General features: G+C 33.2%; 1 protein-coding gene across 1 annotated transcript in view; it reads left to right on the top strand.

Annotated features, from left to right (window-relative positions):
• Window positions 1–17735, top strand: part of FAT4 (FAT atypical cadherin 4) — a 151781-nt gene that overhangs the window by 80199 nt on the left and 53847 nt on the right. Inside the window, exons 4-6 of the mRNA XM_045552311.1 lie at window positions 596–946; window positions 6248–7170; window positions 7819–7993. Of these exons, the coding sequence (XP_045408267.1) occupies window positions 596–946; window positions 6248–7170; window positions 7819–7993 (1449 nt within the window). The remainder of the gene's footprint in view (window positions 1–595; window positions 947–6247; window positions 7171–7818; window positions 7994–17735) is intronic.

The raw sequence follows: 17735 nt of genomic DNA, 5'->3' as shown, positions 1-17735 counted from the left end.
TTTGGAATGAGTGTGCATGATAACACATATGGTCTGGAAACACCATTTGGCAAAGGAATTAAACATTTATAGGGAACTACTTCTTTCTACAGTTTTATTTCCCAAGATGTGTTGCACATTATCCTTCATGAAATTCCAATCACGTTTATTTCTTGCCTTAATTATAGCAATGACCATATGAGCTATAGAGTGATCTCCCCAGGGGATAAATCTATATTATTTCTTGGCATCCTCAGTTCTTGACACTAGCATTGGGTGACAGTATATGTTCACCCAATTCACCACTATGTTTATGAATTGGTACTGCTAGGTGGAAAAATAATATCAGACTAGGATTAATCAACCAGCATATTTATACTGCATCCTGAGATGCACTGATTATCTAATGTGTTATATGTTTTATTGATACATGGGAATGTTGGTATCAGTGTTAATGTAGAAATCTGTGGAATGTTGTGTTCACTAAGTTTTCACAGTGGTGCTGTAGTTAAGATATTTTACTGTAAAAATACATTTTTGATGACTTTGTATTTATTATCTCAGTAATAACCTTTGTTTCACTAATTTTAGACTATTAATTTATTCTTTTTGATAGGTTCTTTGGTAGCAGCTATTTTAGCTACGGATGATGACTCTGGTGTGAATGGAGAAATTACATACATTGTGAATGAAGATGATGAAGATGGCATCTTTTTCTTGAATCCAGTTACTGGAGTCTTTAATTTGACTCGAGTATTAGATTTTGAAACTCAGCAATATTATATCCTCACTGTTCGAGCTGAAGACGGTGGGGGACAATTTACTACCATCAGAGTTTATTTCAATATTCTAGATGTAAATGATAATCCACCTATTTTCAGCTTGAATTCATATAGCACATCTTTAATGGAGAATCTACCTCTAGGATCTACTGTTCTTGTGTTTAATGTTACTGACGCAGATGATGGTATGTACTTTATTTAATACACTTTTAAAAACTTCATTAAAATGTCACTGAAAAAAATGTCATTTATATTATAGTTATTTAACCCGTTCAGCTGTCACAAATTTTCATTTTGTGACTATAGGTCCAAAGTCAAGGAATAGAATTATAATTTAACTATAGAAGATTTTAAAAATTAAATATTTTATCAGTTGAGTTCTTATTTGTAATTACACAGCATGCCTTTCATCATTATATAAAATTTATAAACTATCTTCTTTTTTTCCAGTAAAAGTTTAGTAATGTAGAAGTAAGTCATAACAATTTTTGGTAGGTTTTTACTATATAAATAAAAATATTTATGTGTATATATATATTATTTGAACTTAAAAATGATAAAATTTAGAAGCTAAAGGAAACTAAAGCCTTAAAGAAAAATACTTAGAAGTGTATAACTAAGTTTTATATTTTTGACCCCAGAATTGCTAATAATATTTTAGCAAGCTTTCCTGCTTTGACTCAAAGGACAGTCTCAAATCTGTTTAAGTTATATACTCAAGTTGAGATTTTGCACTTACTCTGTACTTTACATATGTTTGATTTCTATTTATTGCAAAAGCATTTGGTATGCTTTCTTTTAAAAGCTTTCACCCTGGCCTTTCTTCCAAGACTTGTTTTATAAGTATGCATATCAGATAAGATAGCATTAAAGATAGCATTGTAGAGATCACCAGTCTTTAGCCAAATTATTTGGAAAATTAATATATTGTTTTCCCTTCCACTGGATGCAATTAAATGTCCTATCAGTATACAGAACAAGGGAAGAGGAAATAGGTCTCTAACCTAAGGAATGCCAAATACCATAGGCATATCCACCTCAATTTAGAATTTTCTCATTCTTACGACTTTGATGATTTATGTAATCTCAGAATACCATTCTATTTTAACATTCTATTCTATACTTAGTTTCTTTTCAGTAGTGTCTAGAAATGGCACTTGGAAAGATATGAGAAGCAAAAAGCACAGTATTTTATATATGTTTCAATAAACGAAATTGGAAATACTTTCTTTAGAATTCATTGAGTAAGTGCCTTTTGAAGTTTCCTCCTCTTATTCAAGTACAGTTAAAATTGGATACATGAATATGTCTACCATAGATACAGCTGTAATCTAGTACTACTACTATTGCCAATAATACTACTACTCATCATAGCAATATTAATAATAGCATCAATAACTGAGATAGGTCAAATATTTAGTATGTACCAAGTCCTGGCCTAAGAATGTGGAACATGCTATTTCATATACCTCATCTCAAGTCTGTGGATGGGCTCCAATTAGTCATCTATACATAAGGTTAATTGTTACTTTGGAGATTAATTTCTCTGTTATCATAACTTTTGGTTAGTTTACCTGTTCCCTGAATGTGAATATTTTCAATGCTACTCATACGTTTTTAAGTTCTCTGTCCCTGTGACTGTGCTTAAGCTTTCTGTAATGAAGAATTTTCCACCATTTTCCTTTTTGATTTGTTTGGCATCAAAGAGAGCCCATTGTTTCATAGGATTGTGTGCTCCTCTACAATGAATTTCATTTATCTTCATAGCTTCAAGTGTAGGGAAACTGGGAAAATAGCATAAAATAAGCTTTCTTTGTCAACACCTGATGGAATATTCCATGCACATGTACGCAAAGAAATACATTAACCATTGACTCCAAGTCACTTTTCATGGATTTTTTTTCTTTAATTGTGTAGAGTAAAAGTTTCAAGCCACTTTTATTCATTGTTTTAGTTTTGAATACTTTTATCAGTGTAATTTCCTGTACCTTGGCCTGAAATATAGGACAGAGTTCCTGTTCTTGCTGAATTTCAAGGACAATGATAAGGCTGCGCAAGGGTAACCTTGCATGCAAAATGTGCCAATCTCAATTACACTAAAGATTCTCAAAGTTTTTCTCAAACACTATTGTTCAGATGTTTTTAAATTAACTATTCTTAATTTCTAATCAGAAAATTCTTGGTAACGTAATATTGTCATCTTCTTAAGTGAAGTAGTTTTATATGAAAATAAATTTAACATTTTTTGTTATCTGCATATGGATTCTCTCAGAGATTAAAATTTAGGTCACATGACATTTCATAAGAATAAAGCAAATCTTTTACTGTTTTCACAAGATAAGTAATATCCGTATTAATCATGAGGCTTCTAGAAATAATAAATTTCTAGAATAATACATGTGAAAATATTGGGGAATCATGTAAGAATGCTTTACTAATAAAGCAATGGTAATTTTTGCTGAATAAATATACCCATATATTCTTAGTGCACAGTGAAGACCATTTGACTAGTCAGTGAGTTTCATATTCTAGTGATCTTTTGACCTTGTTGAAACTGCTTCATAAAAATGAATGTTATCCAGAACACTTGTATGTGTTGCAGCTATGTGAAAAGTTGACAAATGTTAGTTCTTTATAGAAATCATAAGATAATATTTATAGATTATGAATAAATATACATTTTTAAACATGGGACCATAGACCTATCATTTTTTAAAATATTTTATTATTTGTATATGCTTATGTATATATATTTTTATATATTTTATAGGCTATGCTTCCTGGAGATAAATTATTCATAAGGATGAAATCCAATCTATATCTATCTGTCTATCTATAACGGAACCATACATACAACAATAAAACTGCTAGGAAGAATCATGTAACTAAATGATTTTCAGAGCATTGAACATAAAGGGTTTGAAATGTGGGCTGTTTTAAGTTAAAGTGGGCTTTTATGGCCCACTAAATTCAAGTTCCAACAGTTATGGATAAAGTGTACAATTTAAAAATAATATATTTATTGTTTCATGGTTCAGATATTTGATACCAAGAGAAGAGAGAGAAAAATGGTCCATGCTTAGTATTTTTCAGAATACTACAAATGTACAGGGAGAATTTTGAGTTTTAATATGTCCACATGTATTTTTAGATGTAGAGCATATGCCCAATGTTACTTATTAGAGTTGTCAGGAAATGAAAAGTCCTTTTCTTTACAGTAAAGCAAATGTAGACGGCTTCCGTGGCCTATAATTGCACCAGTTGGGTTTTGGTTCCTGAGATAAGAACTATTTCCTAGTGTTGTAATATTTTGTGCAAAAGTTGTTAAATTTTTGTGTTTGTTTTATCAAAGATAATAACTGTTATCTTCAGTTCACTTTTAATATTGCTACCTAATGTATTTGTCATTATGGATTACAGTATAAGATCAATTTTTTTTTGTAATTCTAGTTAGTTTAAAATTTATTACTTCCTCCACTCACCCATTTACCACACTTTTCCCCTTTATAAAAGAGGCTGTTCTGCAGTTTACAGCAAGGCCATAAAATCTCAGTATCGTGTTCTCTTTTTGCCTCTGTAATTTAGCTGTTTACCCAAGGAAGCAGCAGACGTGGTGGACTAAGGATATTCAGATTCTTGCTTTAATTGCTCCCATTGCTGTTGATTTATGTGGACATGTTAGACCATCACTTCACAGCCATGTGAAATTTTGTCAGTCTGTTTAACGTCCTTTGATCATAGATAGGAAAGATTTTATATGCTTTCGTAGAACTAAATTTTATATCTCTGTTGGTATTATTTTTATTCAGGTGTTTTCATAACTGTTTCTAATAATGTCTGAGTGTGGGCCTCAAAAGAATAGGAACTAAATATTTGCTGGTAGATTGGTCATAAGAAATGCAGAAATTTTCCTTAAAAAGTAATTAGATTTTATATATATATAACATATATAAATATTTGTGAATATACATATATACACATAATCAGAAATAAAAAGTTCCACCAATTGTGTGTGTATATGAAATTGCTAGAACATTTTATCCTTCAAAACCTTTGGAATTTTATTATAAGGTATTGAAGTAGGCTGTTGGCTTTGTTCTATCCAGATCTTAAAATTCTCTTTCTCTCCTGCTGGTGAATTGACCGGTAACCTGTGTTAGCTTTATTTATTCATTTTTTTCCTGATCCTCAGGCTCCTAAGTATTCCACACTGTATAACCTCTGCTTTGTTCACTTGTGAATAGTCTTAAATAAACTGTAAAGATTAAAAGCCAGGACTTATAATGAGGGAGGAAACCCTACCTCTTCAAAGATCGACTCAACCATTGTTTACCCTAGAAATTGTTGTCAATAAGCCAGTGCCTGAAAGTTATCTTTATAAATATTTTTCCTATGCATCAAGTTAGGCAAAGGACATTATTTAAAGACCATAAAATCACAGGAAAAAAGTAACTGTGGCATTTTTAAAAAGAACAAGCCCTACATGGTAGAAAAGAAAATCTCATTACTCAGGTAAAGCTTGCCTTTGTAAAAAACTTGATGAAGTTCAAGAAAAGGCAAAAGCTAACTGAAGCAGTCATAGAGTACTGTAAAAAGAATATTTAAAATAAATAAAGAGCAAAAAGCTGATTAAATTGTTCTAGAAGACTCTTGGGAAAGAGTAGGTATCATTTCTGATAGGTGGAATTCAGAAACCTGGATAGTTAATTAACTTTAGAAACATAAGAGCTATTTGAAGCAATTCATATTACTCAGTAGATATTCCCAAGTCCCAGAATATAGAATCTCTGCTAAAGATGGATTATCTAGGTGCATAATATGTTTCTTATCACAATATCCTCTAATATTCCCAACATGCTAACGATTCCTTTAAAGAAAAATTTTTTTAAAAACTTTAAATATGTATAACAAAGTTTGAGAAAGAACTACTTACTCGAAGATTATTACTTGGCTAAATGCTTAATAGGAATTAATAAGTACTTATTGGTTCTGACAAGGAATGTAAAAGTAGACTTACAGCATCCATGAGTAATGCCATACATCAGAACATTTTATTACCCTTCTCTGAAAATTGGTGTTGGCTTCAATAAATTACTGAAGTTATAAATGTTTGGCTAATAGTATGGAGCGTGGCACTGTTAGTATTGGACCATCGGGAATTATGTGGTAGAAATAAGGAAAAGTATAGAAAAATATCCGCTCTACAGAATACTTTTACTTTTGTAATTTAACATTTCAACACCCTAGTAAATAGCAAGCAACATATAGATCATTTGTTCACCAGATTGTAAACATCTTTTCAGATCAAAAGTTAGCAGGAAAAGAGTTATATGTTTGCATTATTTACTAAATAAATTAACTGTAGCTAAATCATTTTTAAAGTGTGTCTGAGTGCGCGATATATCAAGCAGGCCAGAAGATTTGCTGCAGCTTAGTTTGCTATCGGCATACATTTAAGAAAGTTTTATTTTTTCCCTCAATTTCAGGCATCAACTCTCAATTGGCTTATAGCATTGCTTCAGGTGATAGCCTCGGACAGTTCACAGTTGACAAGAATGGCGTACTTAAAGTTCTAAAAGCCCTGGATCGGGAAAGTCAGTCCTTCTACAACTTGGTTGTTCAGGTGCATGACCTGCCCCAGCTTGCGGCCTCCAGATTCACAAGCACTGCTCAAGTCTCCATTATTTTGTTGGATGTAAATGATAACCCACCAGCATTTCTTTCCCCTAAGTTGACATACATTCCAGAAAACACACCTATTGATACTGTTGTTTTCAAAGCCCAAGCAACTGACCCAGATAGTGGCCCAAACAGCTACATTGAGTACACCCTGCTGAACCCTTTGGGAAACAAGTTCAGTATTGGAACCATTGATGGTGAAGTGAGGCTCACTGGAGAACTGGACAGAGAAGAGGTTTCTAATTATACTCTGACAGTGGTGGCTACAGACAAAGGTCAACCGTCTCTCTCTTCATCTACAGAAGTTGTGGTTATGGTACTGGACATCAACGATAACAACCCTGTTTTTGCACAAGCTTTGTATAAAGTGGAGATTAATGAAAACACACTTACTGGAACAGATATAATACAAGTATTTGCAGCAGATGGAGATGAAGGTACAAATGGACAGGTTCGCTATGGCATTGTTGATGGTAATGCCAATCAGGAATTTCGAATCGACTCTGTCACAGGTGCCATCACTGTGGCTAAGCCTTTGGACAGAGAGAAGAACCCTACTTACCTTTTAACTGTTCAGGCAACAGATCGGGGCAGCACCCCCCGAACTGATACCTCTACCGTGAGCATTGTCCTACTGGATATTAACGATTTTGTTCCGATATTTGAGCTATCTCCATATTCTGTAAATGTCCCTGAGAATTTAGAGACACTACCCAGAACAATTCTTCAGGTCAGTATATTTAAATAAAACAATATGTGTTCACTATAAGACATCTAACTGAAAATCCCCCCTCTTCTACAATGTTCGTGCTTCCCCACCCTCTCCCCCATTCTCATCCATAAATACTCAATTACAGATATAGCAAATCTTGAAAAGGTGTATAAACACCAAACCTAAGAACCTATTCATTTCCTCATAGATGAAAATATTCCATTTCAATTACATTCTTTTGTGCATATCCATGTTGCACACATTTATGTATTTGTGTTTTTGAATTTGTTTCACTGAGAGTAATATCTGCACATAGTAAGAAAATAAAATGACGTAAATGTTTAAAAAATTTGTTACAAATATTGTTTTACCTTCTCTCTTCATAAATTCAATTACCCAGGTGAAACTGCTATTAAAAATTTTTGTGAAGCCTTCCGAAAATGCTATGTATTAGTTCTATGCATTAGTTTTATGCATATTTTTACATAAATAGACTTATGCAATATACACCATACTGTATTTTTTCATTTTTTACTTGAAAAAATACATCTTAGGAATCTTTGAGTGTCGTTCTACCTTGTTATTTTTAACGAATACATTTAATCCCATGGGATGCATTGTCTTTATTTTGCTCACATCCATGGCATGTACTATTCTCTCCTACAGGTGGTGGCAAGAGATGATGATCAAGGATCTAACAGCAAACTCTCATATGTTCTTTTTGGTGGTAATGAAGACAATGCTTTTACTCTCTCAGCCAGTGGAGAACTTAAAGTAACACAGAGTCTGGACAGGGAAACCAAGGAGCACTTTGTCTTAATGATTACAGCTACAGATTCAGGTAAGTCCATTGCAACCTTGTTCAGTTGTGAATAATTTCTTCATAATATGAGTGAAAGAAAGTATGTTTTGTGTACCAGTAAATTAAATATTTGTTGAAATTTACTAATTCTTGAAATTCTGGATTATAGGTATGTAATTTATAGCACATAAATCACTTTATGAAATTTCTATGTAAGTGGTAAGGGCTTAAGAACATCGCAAGCAAAGCTCTCTTCCTGTAAAACGAATGCATCCTTGACCACTAAGCTACCGGAGTACCTCTGGGTGTGACCTTACACTCTATTGCATGAGCGAGGATGCATTTAAAATACTTTAGCTTTGAAAACATTCAGATGGTTCTAGCCCTCTATTCTCTCATGATAGACATGGGTGAGTCAGACTGTTAGGAGGAACTTTCACAAGAAACTGGTTCAGTAAAGCATTTATCTAAATGCACAGACTGCTCAAGAACCAAGTCCTGGTACCAAGGAGCCAAATTGGGAAATCTGGGGGAAAACCAGGGACTTAGAATTCTTAATATAAGGACAAATAGCAGAAGTGTAACTAATTTCAGTGAAGGACTGTTGCCATTAAATGAGAAATGTCAACCAGGTGTGGGAAAATTTTGCCCAATATTGATATAGAGGGGTTATGAGTTATGGAGAGTCCTGAGTTATAAAGAGTGAAAATTTAAATTATCAGTAAAATTAATGTATTTGGAAGTCTGCCATACTGGGCCTTAAAAATGGAGCTAAAGAGCATGATGAGAGGCAAAAATGAGTTTCAGTGACACTGGTACCTTAGGTCAAAGTATTTTGGCAGTCTTGGAAAGTAATTCTTTGACCCTTGTCCCAAAGCACAACTCTCTATGAGTGCTTTGATTCAAGCTGCCCCAAAATGGACTGGTGTTTCTGAGACCACTGGGGGCAAAGTATTCAGTTAGATGTCTGAACATCACTTGATATGGGTGATGTAGAAAGCAATCAGATATTGTGAAAAAAAAAAGTCAAACTAGAAAACTCATATGTGACCACAATTGTATGTTCAGTTACTTCCCTGGCATACTTTTGATATCATTAAAACTCATGTGTAACCGCAATTCTATGCACACTTTTTAACCACTTTTTTGGGAGAATGTGGGAGTTTTAGATATCAGGTTTTAGAATCTGCAGTTTGATCCTGTTTTCCAGGAATGAGGTCTTTGACACGAATCTTAAAATACATATTCACTGCTATGATTTAAAAGTCAAATTGGTAGATGACATGTGAAAATTGAAAAAAATATGGCATCTTTTAGATCCCAGATGCCATGTTATTCTCAAATTCGTAGTGTTCTAGGGACCTGGAAAATATCAAAATGTTCCAAAGAAAAAAGTTTGAGAGTTTTATTCCTTATCTCACAAATCACTTTTCCTTTGCTCTTTTTAAGCTCTTGCTTGATGGCAGCCCAAAGATAGATCAACTTTGGCAATATAGTAGAAATTGAAGGGGCAGCTTTTTAATCATGCAAACCTCTAAATCTTTGACTTTTGGGGGGAGAAGACATTAGCATTCCAACTATCATCATATTTTTTATTTACTGACTGCATGGCTGTAGAGTAGCACATCTGGAAACTCTCTAACTACTCTTGTCTACTGCTCAAAATAAGCTACAACCACACTATCATATGTGTGTGGGACTGAATGTTACATTACTAAATAACAAAACCAGAATGGAGTATAATTCTAGCTCATTCTTTTCCTATAGGATTAAATTGCTAAGCAGACTATAACTCAATTATTGATGATATTTTATCTATAATTAAAAGTATGGATATTCTGCCTTCATTATGCATTGCTTATTATTATTTCTTTTAGAAATATGTATTGTACCAAGTATTATAGAAAGTCCTAGGAGGCTAAAGCATCTGCCTGGTACAGTAACGCAGGTACTACTACGTGGGTTCTTCTAAGAGGGGAGCTTGCTCGAAATCAGTTAATGTCCTTCACATGGTTGACATTCTATTCCTAAGTAGCCTTCCTTACAAGAGTCTGCCTTATGCCTTACCATTTTCTCATATGTGCAATAAATAATATATTTTTAATGTGGCAAGTAGCAGGGAATTAGAGAAATCAGAACAGCACACTTTAAAAATTATTTTAAATAATTAAAATGAACGTGTATCCTAGGTTTAAATATATAGGATTTGAACCTAGGTTCAAATCGTACCTCTGCCATTTCCCAGCTACATAAACTTGGAAAACCTGCCTGTTCCTTCGTGGTCGTATCTATATATGGAAATACTGATACCTGCATGAACAGTTTATTGGCCAGAATAGATAAGAGAATGGTTTATTTTAGCTATTAATAGAATATTAGTCAACAAGTTTGCTAGACATCTCAAGCTTAGTAAGGCCAAAGTAACACTTTCTGACTTCCCTCTACCTCCATGCCCTCCAGCGATATCTTTCTGTCCCTCATTTCACAATTGCCAAAGGCAACTTCTTATTATCCTTCATTCCTCTTCCTCTGTTCCCCGCACTCAACATGTCCGTTAACAAGTAAACCCTGACTCAAAAATTTCCAAAAGTGTCCTGAATTTACCTGCTTTTCTTTACCTCTGATACTGCCACCTTATTCTAAGCCCTGGCTAGTATCATAGCTTCCTAACTCCCTGTCTTTCCTCCTACACAGTACTTTATCCAACAAGCAACAGACAGACTTAAAAAAACAAAACAAAATAAAAAAACCTTCCAGTGGTTTCTAAGAATAAAACTTAAATTTCTTACCATTGACCACATGGCATTAAATGACCCGGCCTCTGCCCACCTATCTGACCCAGCTACCACCACCTGCGGCTGCCTTTGTCTTGAACAAGCCCTGGAGCACTGGCCCCGGCTCAACCTTTGTCTCCTCCCAACCCTGCATTCAGTGTCATCATGTGGTTAGGTTGAAATCCACCAGCGTGGATATAGTTACACTATGGAAATCAATGAATGCTTCTGCTTGGGGTGGCTTGTTTCTTGGGAGCAGCTGCTAAACGTTTAGTGCACACTGCCAATGCCAGTCAATCTGGCTTTGTTAAAAATGCCAACCTTTCTCAAGTGCCCATGGCCCTTGCACTTAGAGTTCTCTCTGCCTGGAGTTATGTACTCTGCAGCCAGCTGTTTTGTTTTGTTTTGTTTGACGGTGAGGCATTCATGTCATTTTATCCTTATATTTAGGTAAAATGTCAACTTCTCAGAGACGACTTTATCTGATCAGTGATCTAATGTTCAGTGCCCAGTGTCACTCTCCATCACTTCACCTTGTTGGGATTTCTTCTTAACACTAATTGCTATCTAAAATTGTACGCTTATATATAATAAAATATGTTGATATATGAGTAAGTAGAGTTTGTTTGTCTCATCAATCTCATCATCCTTCCAGTAGAATGTAAATTTCCTAAATCTTACTCAAAACTGAATTCCCAGAAACACTCACAATGGGACCTGTAACATAATAGGTGCTTGATAAATACTTGCTGAATGAGTGAATGATTTAATGAGTGGAAAATGATGATAATTAGTTATCAATTAAAGCTAACATATTATTTTAATAAGCAACTGTTATTTATATTTCTTTAACATACTTGTGTTTAGTTTACTGTTACGTATTTACCACTTACAGATTTTTAAAATGAACTTCCAACAGGGAAAGTGCAAATCTTTTTTAAATCATGGCTGAAATTCCAGAAGTTTTTGCTACATTGGTTGTGGTCATTCACATTGACCTCTGTTTTGAAAAGCAGCACAAGTGTTTAAGGCTCTGTGGTGTTTAGTGTGATGTGATAAATTGCAGTCATATGTAAGGATCCACTGAAGCATTTTATGGCTTTAATTCAGTTTCAAGTGCTTAAAATACTGCTTGAGTTATATTCTCATGACTCTACCCCTGAACTTTCTGGCTCTTACTCAATTCTGTTATCTATTAGACATTTCTGGACAGGTCTTATTGCTACTCTGTGCTTTGTGATTCACCTTTTCTTAGTTTGATTCACTAATTCAAAATCTGCATAAGCAGAAACTATGGGCTTTTGAGAAGTTTTACCATTTGGCAATTCTCTGAAACCTAGGTATCCCAAAGCAAAAACACTGTGAGTCTTCCATATTTCCTAAATATCCAAGTACCTTTTCAGCGCATATATGGTTTTACATAGCTTAAATATAAGGGCTCATCACTCTTCACATCACCTGAATTTGAAAAATTTGCTTATTTTGAATTTTATTTTGGAACATTTAGGGTTTGTATATACTATTCTAATAGATAGACATCTATGCAAGTAATTTTTCTAGGTCCTTTAGAATTTTTTTTTAACTAGAGATAATCTTATGCCTGTGAGCCATTAATATCTGTCTAGTGTGTGAGAAGGCAGTAAAACAAGCTGGTATGACAGTTGGGGATGTTACAGTTATAATTCATTGCATAGTTTGGAGGGATTTTTAAAGAGAACTATGTGCAAAGAAATTCTAAGTTAGAGAAATCTGACTTAAAATGATGATTTTCTGGCCGGCAGATTTCTGGGAGATGAGCCAGCCCACTTCCTTTATTTTGTAGATAAGAGACTTGAAGCCTGCAAGAAGTAAGCCATTTACCAGAGTTTGCAGACTCAGGTAGCAGCAGAGTAAAGACCAACATCTAGAATTTCTGCCATTCAACCAAATTCTTGCTCACCTATACCATATTTATTAAATATTTTAAGGAAATCAGAATATTCCTTAAAATATACTGCTGACTCTCTGCATGCCAGATTTCCAAACATGCAATTTAAAAACCTTTTCTTCTCATATGCCATTCATTTTACTTTAATAAATAAAACATGCAACTGTTATTTTTCTTTCCCCAAATAAATACATGTTTCAAAACATTTTTAAGTGAAGCCAAATTAATTGGAATCAGTAATTTCTATATTGATTTTTTTCAAAATAAGCTAAATTTAGACATTATTCTAATTAAATTGCTTTATAGGAAAAGATATAAAGAATTCATTAGGCTTTGCAGGTAGAAGATGACAATATTGCTAATTATTGCTGCCAATTATTATTTTGCATTTATTAAAATCATTGTCATGCTAACTTAATGCACCTTATCTGTAAGTGCTGATTACAGTCAATGAGGCTGTTATGCTTCTGTGGGTTTTATTAATAGATAACAAGCATCTTGATATTATTTTGTCAGAAAATGTTTATGAAGCACTCTCTTCCAGGTAGTCTTCCAGGTACTGGAGAGACAGTGTTGAAAAAAGAAGATCTCTGTCCTTACAAAACTTACATTCTAGACAGAGAGATAGACAATAAATGAATAAAAATATAATGCATACACTGGGAGTAATACGAAACGTGATGAAGTTAAAATAAAGCAGGCTCAGTGGCTGGAGAGTGGCAAGTTGGAGGTGTTATTTTTGATGGTAGAATCAGGAATGTTCACTGTGAAGATCTGGTAAATAGTGTCGCCTGGAGATGAAACAACCTTAAAGTAGGGATCACGTTTGTTACCACCAAAGAGCAGCAAGGGGACTTCGGTGGCCGGGCTCGTGCAGAAGGGAGGAAGAGCTGTGATGACGAGGCAGGCAGGGGCTGGATCACGCAGCCTTTTAGCCCAGATTAAGAAGCTCTCACTTTATTCACAGGTGGAGGATTGTTAGGGCTTTGAACAGGGCAGTAGCAGGTGATTTTGAAAAGATCTGATTTTTGTGGAGGACAAAGTATGAGGAGCAGTGGTGGGGACGAAGATTAGAAATAGAGGTGACAGTGAGGAGGCCATTACAGTAGTCCCTGAGAGAGAACATGGTAAGCGACTTGACTTAGGTCTCATCCAGCTGTTTGTCAGTGAGAACAAGATTTGAAGCCAGTCAACCAGATCAAGGGACCATTTGTTAACCGTTACTCACTGCTTCCCTCATGTCAGTTTGTCTACCATATTCTGTTTTATATAGACCATATTTATAAAATTTTCTTCACTGTGGATTAAATATCATTTTTATATTAAAAAGAACATTAGAAATAAAAAAACCTTGTGGTTCTCTGTCATTAAAATGGTTTGTAAGGTAAGAATATTCATAAATTAGAAATCACAGAATTATTCTCTTCATCAAGTGAAGACATGTCTGTCTAAGAGTTTTATAAGGTACAAAGTACAAAGCAAATGTTAGATACTATACTAAGAATAAACAGTATGTATAATATACACATAGATGCATAGACAATGTAATGAGTTGGGCTGTATGTGTATTTGCATTTAATTTAGGGGTGGGAGATGAATCTGTGCACAAATTAAATATGTTATCCTTCCCTATTTATAGTCTAATATACTAAAGGGATATGGAGATACTCCAACTATAGATTTGGCCCAAAGTTCAGTTATGAAGTGTCTGTGCATCAGCATAATTAATAAGTATTCAGGGAAAAGTTCACTTATTAGCATTTCTTATTAAGTGCATTTATCATCCAACTGAGATAGAATAAACTTCATTCTTATGCAGGGATTGAAAATTACTCTTTAATGGAGGGAAAACATGATGCTTTTGCAAAAGTTAATGTTAACAACAAAAAGGACTAATCATCATGCTTTATTTTCTTGGTGAGGATGTGATAACAATTTGAATTAATACTGTCTTTCATATTATTTAAAGGGGGTCATTTCATTACAAATGACCCTCGTTAAAAGAGAGGTCAGAATTCTGTAATATGACATTTTACATCTGAAGACAGTTGTTTCTAAATATTCCAGAAAGATGGCATTTTGTCAGTATGATTTGTGGGAAAATATGGTAGGAAAGCTTGCTTTGTTTAATGAAAATTGCTTGAAAACTTTTCATAAGGTGCCAATGATTCCATAAATCAAATAGTGCTAGAGTTACTTTCGATTATCAGGAATTAATTACATTTAACTTACTTGTATATATATTTTTTAGACTTTATTTTTATTTTATTTTATTTTTTTCAACTTATATATTTGAGTCTAAGGCAGCTTTGGTTATTTCCATTGGAGTATTTGTCTTAGACGGGAATTTTGTTTCCAAGGTTGATAATTGGTTATTGTTTTACTTCCTCTTATTTAAAGCAAGACTTTGCACCATGTCCTTTATTGACATAAGTGTTATTATAAATCATTTCTTTAAATAGCTATCTTTAAATCAGCTGCTCTTTAGTAGGAAAAATTTTCCAACATAGAATTTTATTTATATTTTCATAAGATAAAAATACAAAAAAATTAACTTCCAAAATTCTATTGAAAGAGAACCAGAATTGCCATTATATTCCATAGAATTAAAATTTGATAAAACGATTTTAGTCCATTATCCATTTATTCCACATAAATTGTAAATCTGAGTACACAATGGAAACTCAACTTTGAATGGCAATAAATTATTTGCAATGGTAACCAAAAAGTTTGTATCCCCTGAGAGATAAACATGATATACAATAGAAAATAACTATTTCATTATGAGAATTTTTTTCTTTTTTTCTAATTTTATCCTTTTAAAACTTGCTAATTTTTGTAGCCTATTTTGATTACTATTCCATACATACATGATTTGATAATTTCACTAAGGAGGTAGGAGATAGGTTGAGTTTAAAATTCAGTGGTAGCCTCTACCATTTCAGAGTTTCAATATCTGCGTTGTTCAATATCTGTTTTTTAATGTCCTCTAAATAGTAATTCTTCATAGTGTGCTTTTTGTAGGGATATAATATTTAGTTAATATTTTATTTTATGATTTTTTTAAGTTGTGGTAAAATATGCATAAGGTAAAATTTACCATTTTAAACATTTTTAAGCATATGACATTAAACATATTCACATTGTGCAATTTTTCAGTGTCATTTTCATTGTATTACTAAATTGTTTCTTTTAGTTTTACTTGTTCCCTCTATATAGTATACAATTTATATTAAGGAAATATAGTGTTTTTGATGTCTGAATAAATATTGAAAATAAAGTGATACTTAAGCGTGTATATATGTAATTTATATAAGCATATTTATAGAACTAATTAGCAGTAATAAATTATCTTATAAAATGGACTTTTTAAAATACAAAGCTGTTGTTCATATGTAAAATGTTGTATACTTGTTTGTTTTATGTATTTTCTAGATTCAGATTTAAATATAACCACATAATCTTCAATGTTAATATGGGATGGCTGAATTTAAATACATTTTCAGTGGATGGCTTACTTACTGTGAGAAAAATGAGTTTACTTCATGGGAAAAAAGAAGCTAATACTTTATTACAACAAACACACACCCAGTCAGGGGACCCATTCACCAAATGTTTGATGTCAAGAATGAAATCGGATTTGTTGCAAAGCAACAGATTTCAGTTAAGCAAAAATTCTATTTCTGCTGAATAGTTTTTCATGTTTCAGGAAAGTATGTTTAATTTATAGGGACTAACATAAAAATGTAATTTGCCTAACGTTTGAACTTTAGTCATTTAGACTCATTTATTAGACTTGTGTGTTTTCTGATAGAGCAGTTGCCTGAAACTTTTTTCGTTTTGAAATCTTATTTTAAATTTCCTTGAACTCCATTTTGATATATTTGAGCTTATTAAGACACAAGTCTTAAAAGGCAATACGAGTTTAATCATTTTCCAAATTTAAGAGTATAACATGTGACTCAGACAATGCTTGGGACTAGCCATAATATAATGAACAATAAGAGGATTAATTGGTGGACAGTGTGTGTGTGTGTCTGTGCTTGTGTACATGTGTGCGTGCATGATTTGGTTTTTGCACACTTTAAAAAATGCCATTTAGAATAATATGTATTTTTTACTACTTTCTCTAAAAATTTTAAAAAGCCCTCATCAATTTACCTGTTTATTTTATATTTGTATAGATACACACATACATATATATATAAAATACATATAATTTAAAAAATTGAAATTTGAATTTTCTTTTATCTGCTGACTACTAATTGTAAGTAGACTTTTGGCTTTTAATTGTAATTCTGACTTCTAATTCAAATGTCCACTGTACCCTCCTAGACTCAAATACAAATTTCTGAGAACTTGACCTTTTATTTCATTTATATTCCACCCCTTTCATTGGCTCACTATCCTCCAGCAGGAACCTGTGTCATTCCATCCTGTTGTTTCTTTCAGATTGCATCTGGTTCTCATAAATCAATCCTAGATGAAATTGAACAATTTTGCCCCATTACGCCACCACCTATATAATTCATCATTATCAGATCTAGCTGAGCTAAATGTTGGCCCCTAGTATTCTGATTCTTCTCATGGGATTCAGGTTTAATTGGGACCCTCTGTTTCTAAGCAGCATACTATCTCCAAGCTTTGACCTTTGTCTGCAGTGTTGTTCTCTGACCCCAGCTGTGGCTAAGGCCTATGGTCCCAGATTGTGTATTTCTAGAAGTATTCAATTCTTTGAACTTTCAGCCATGTAGTCACTAGACCATATTTCCATATATAAAGTGAAAGGAGAAGTAAATGCAGAGCATGAGGCATCATGGTATGCATTATAGGTCTATGTATAATAAAAATTAATTAAACAGAATTATTCCTGCCCTCAATTAGTTTGTAAGTTAATAGAGGATATGGCAGGAGTTATGTTGACAATAATGATAATAATATACAGTAAAACATCTGCAATAAGAGTAGCATAGTTTTATCTGACCCGAATTAACTTAGAAAAGATTTTATTAAGAGTTTAAAATTGGCTCTCTGTCCATTTTAGCTGAATATAAAAAAATCAATTAAGTTCTTTGAGTCT

Source organism: Lemur catta, chromosome 5 (assembly GCF_020740605.2).
Source record: "Lemur catta isolate mLemCat1 chromosome 5, mLemCat1.pri, whole genome shotgun sequence".
Taxonomy (NCBI): Eukaryota; Metazoa; Chordata; class Mammalia; order Primates; family Lemuridae; genus Lemur; species Lemur catta.
The sequence above is the reverse complement of the archived record's forward strand: the minus strand, read 5'-3'. Positions and strand labels throughout refer to the sequence as shown.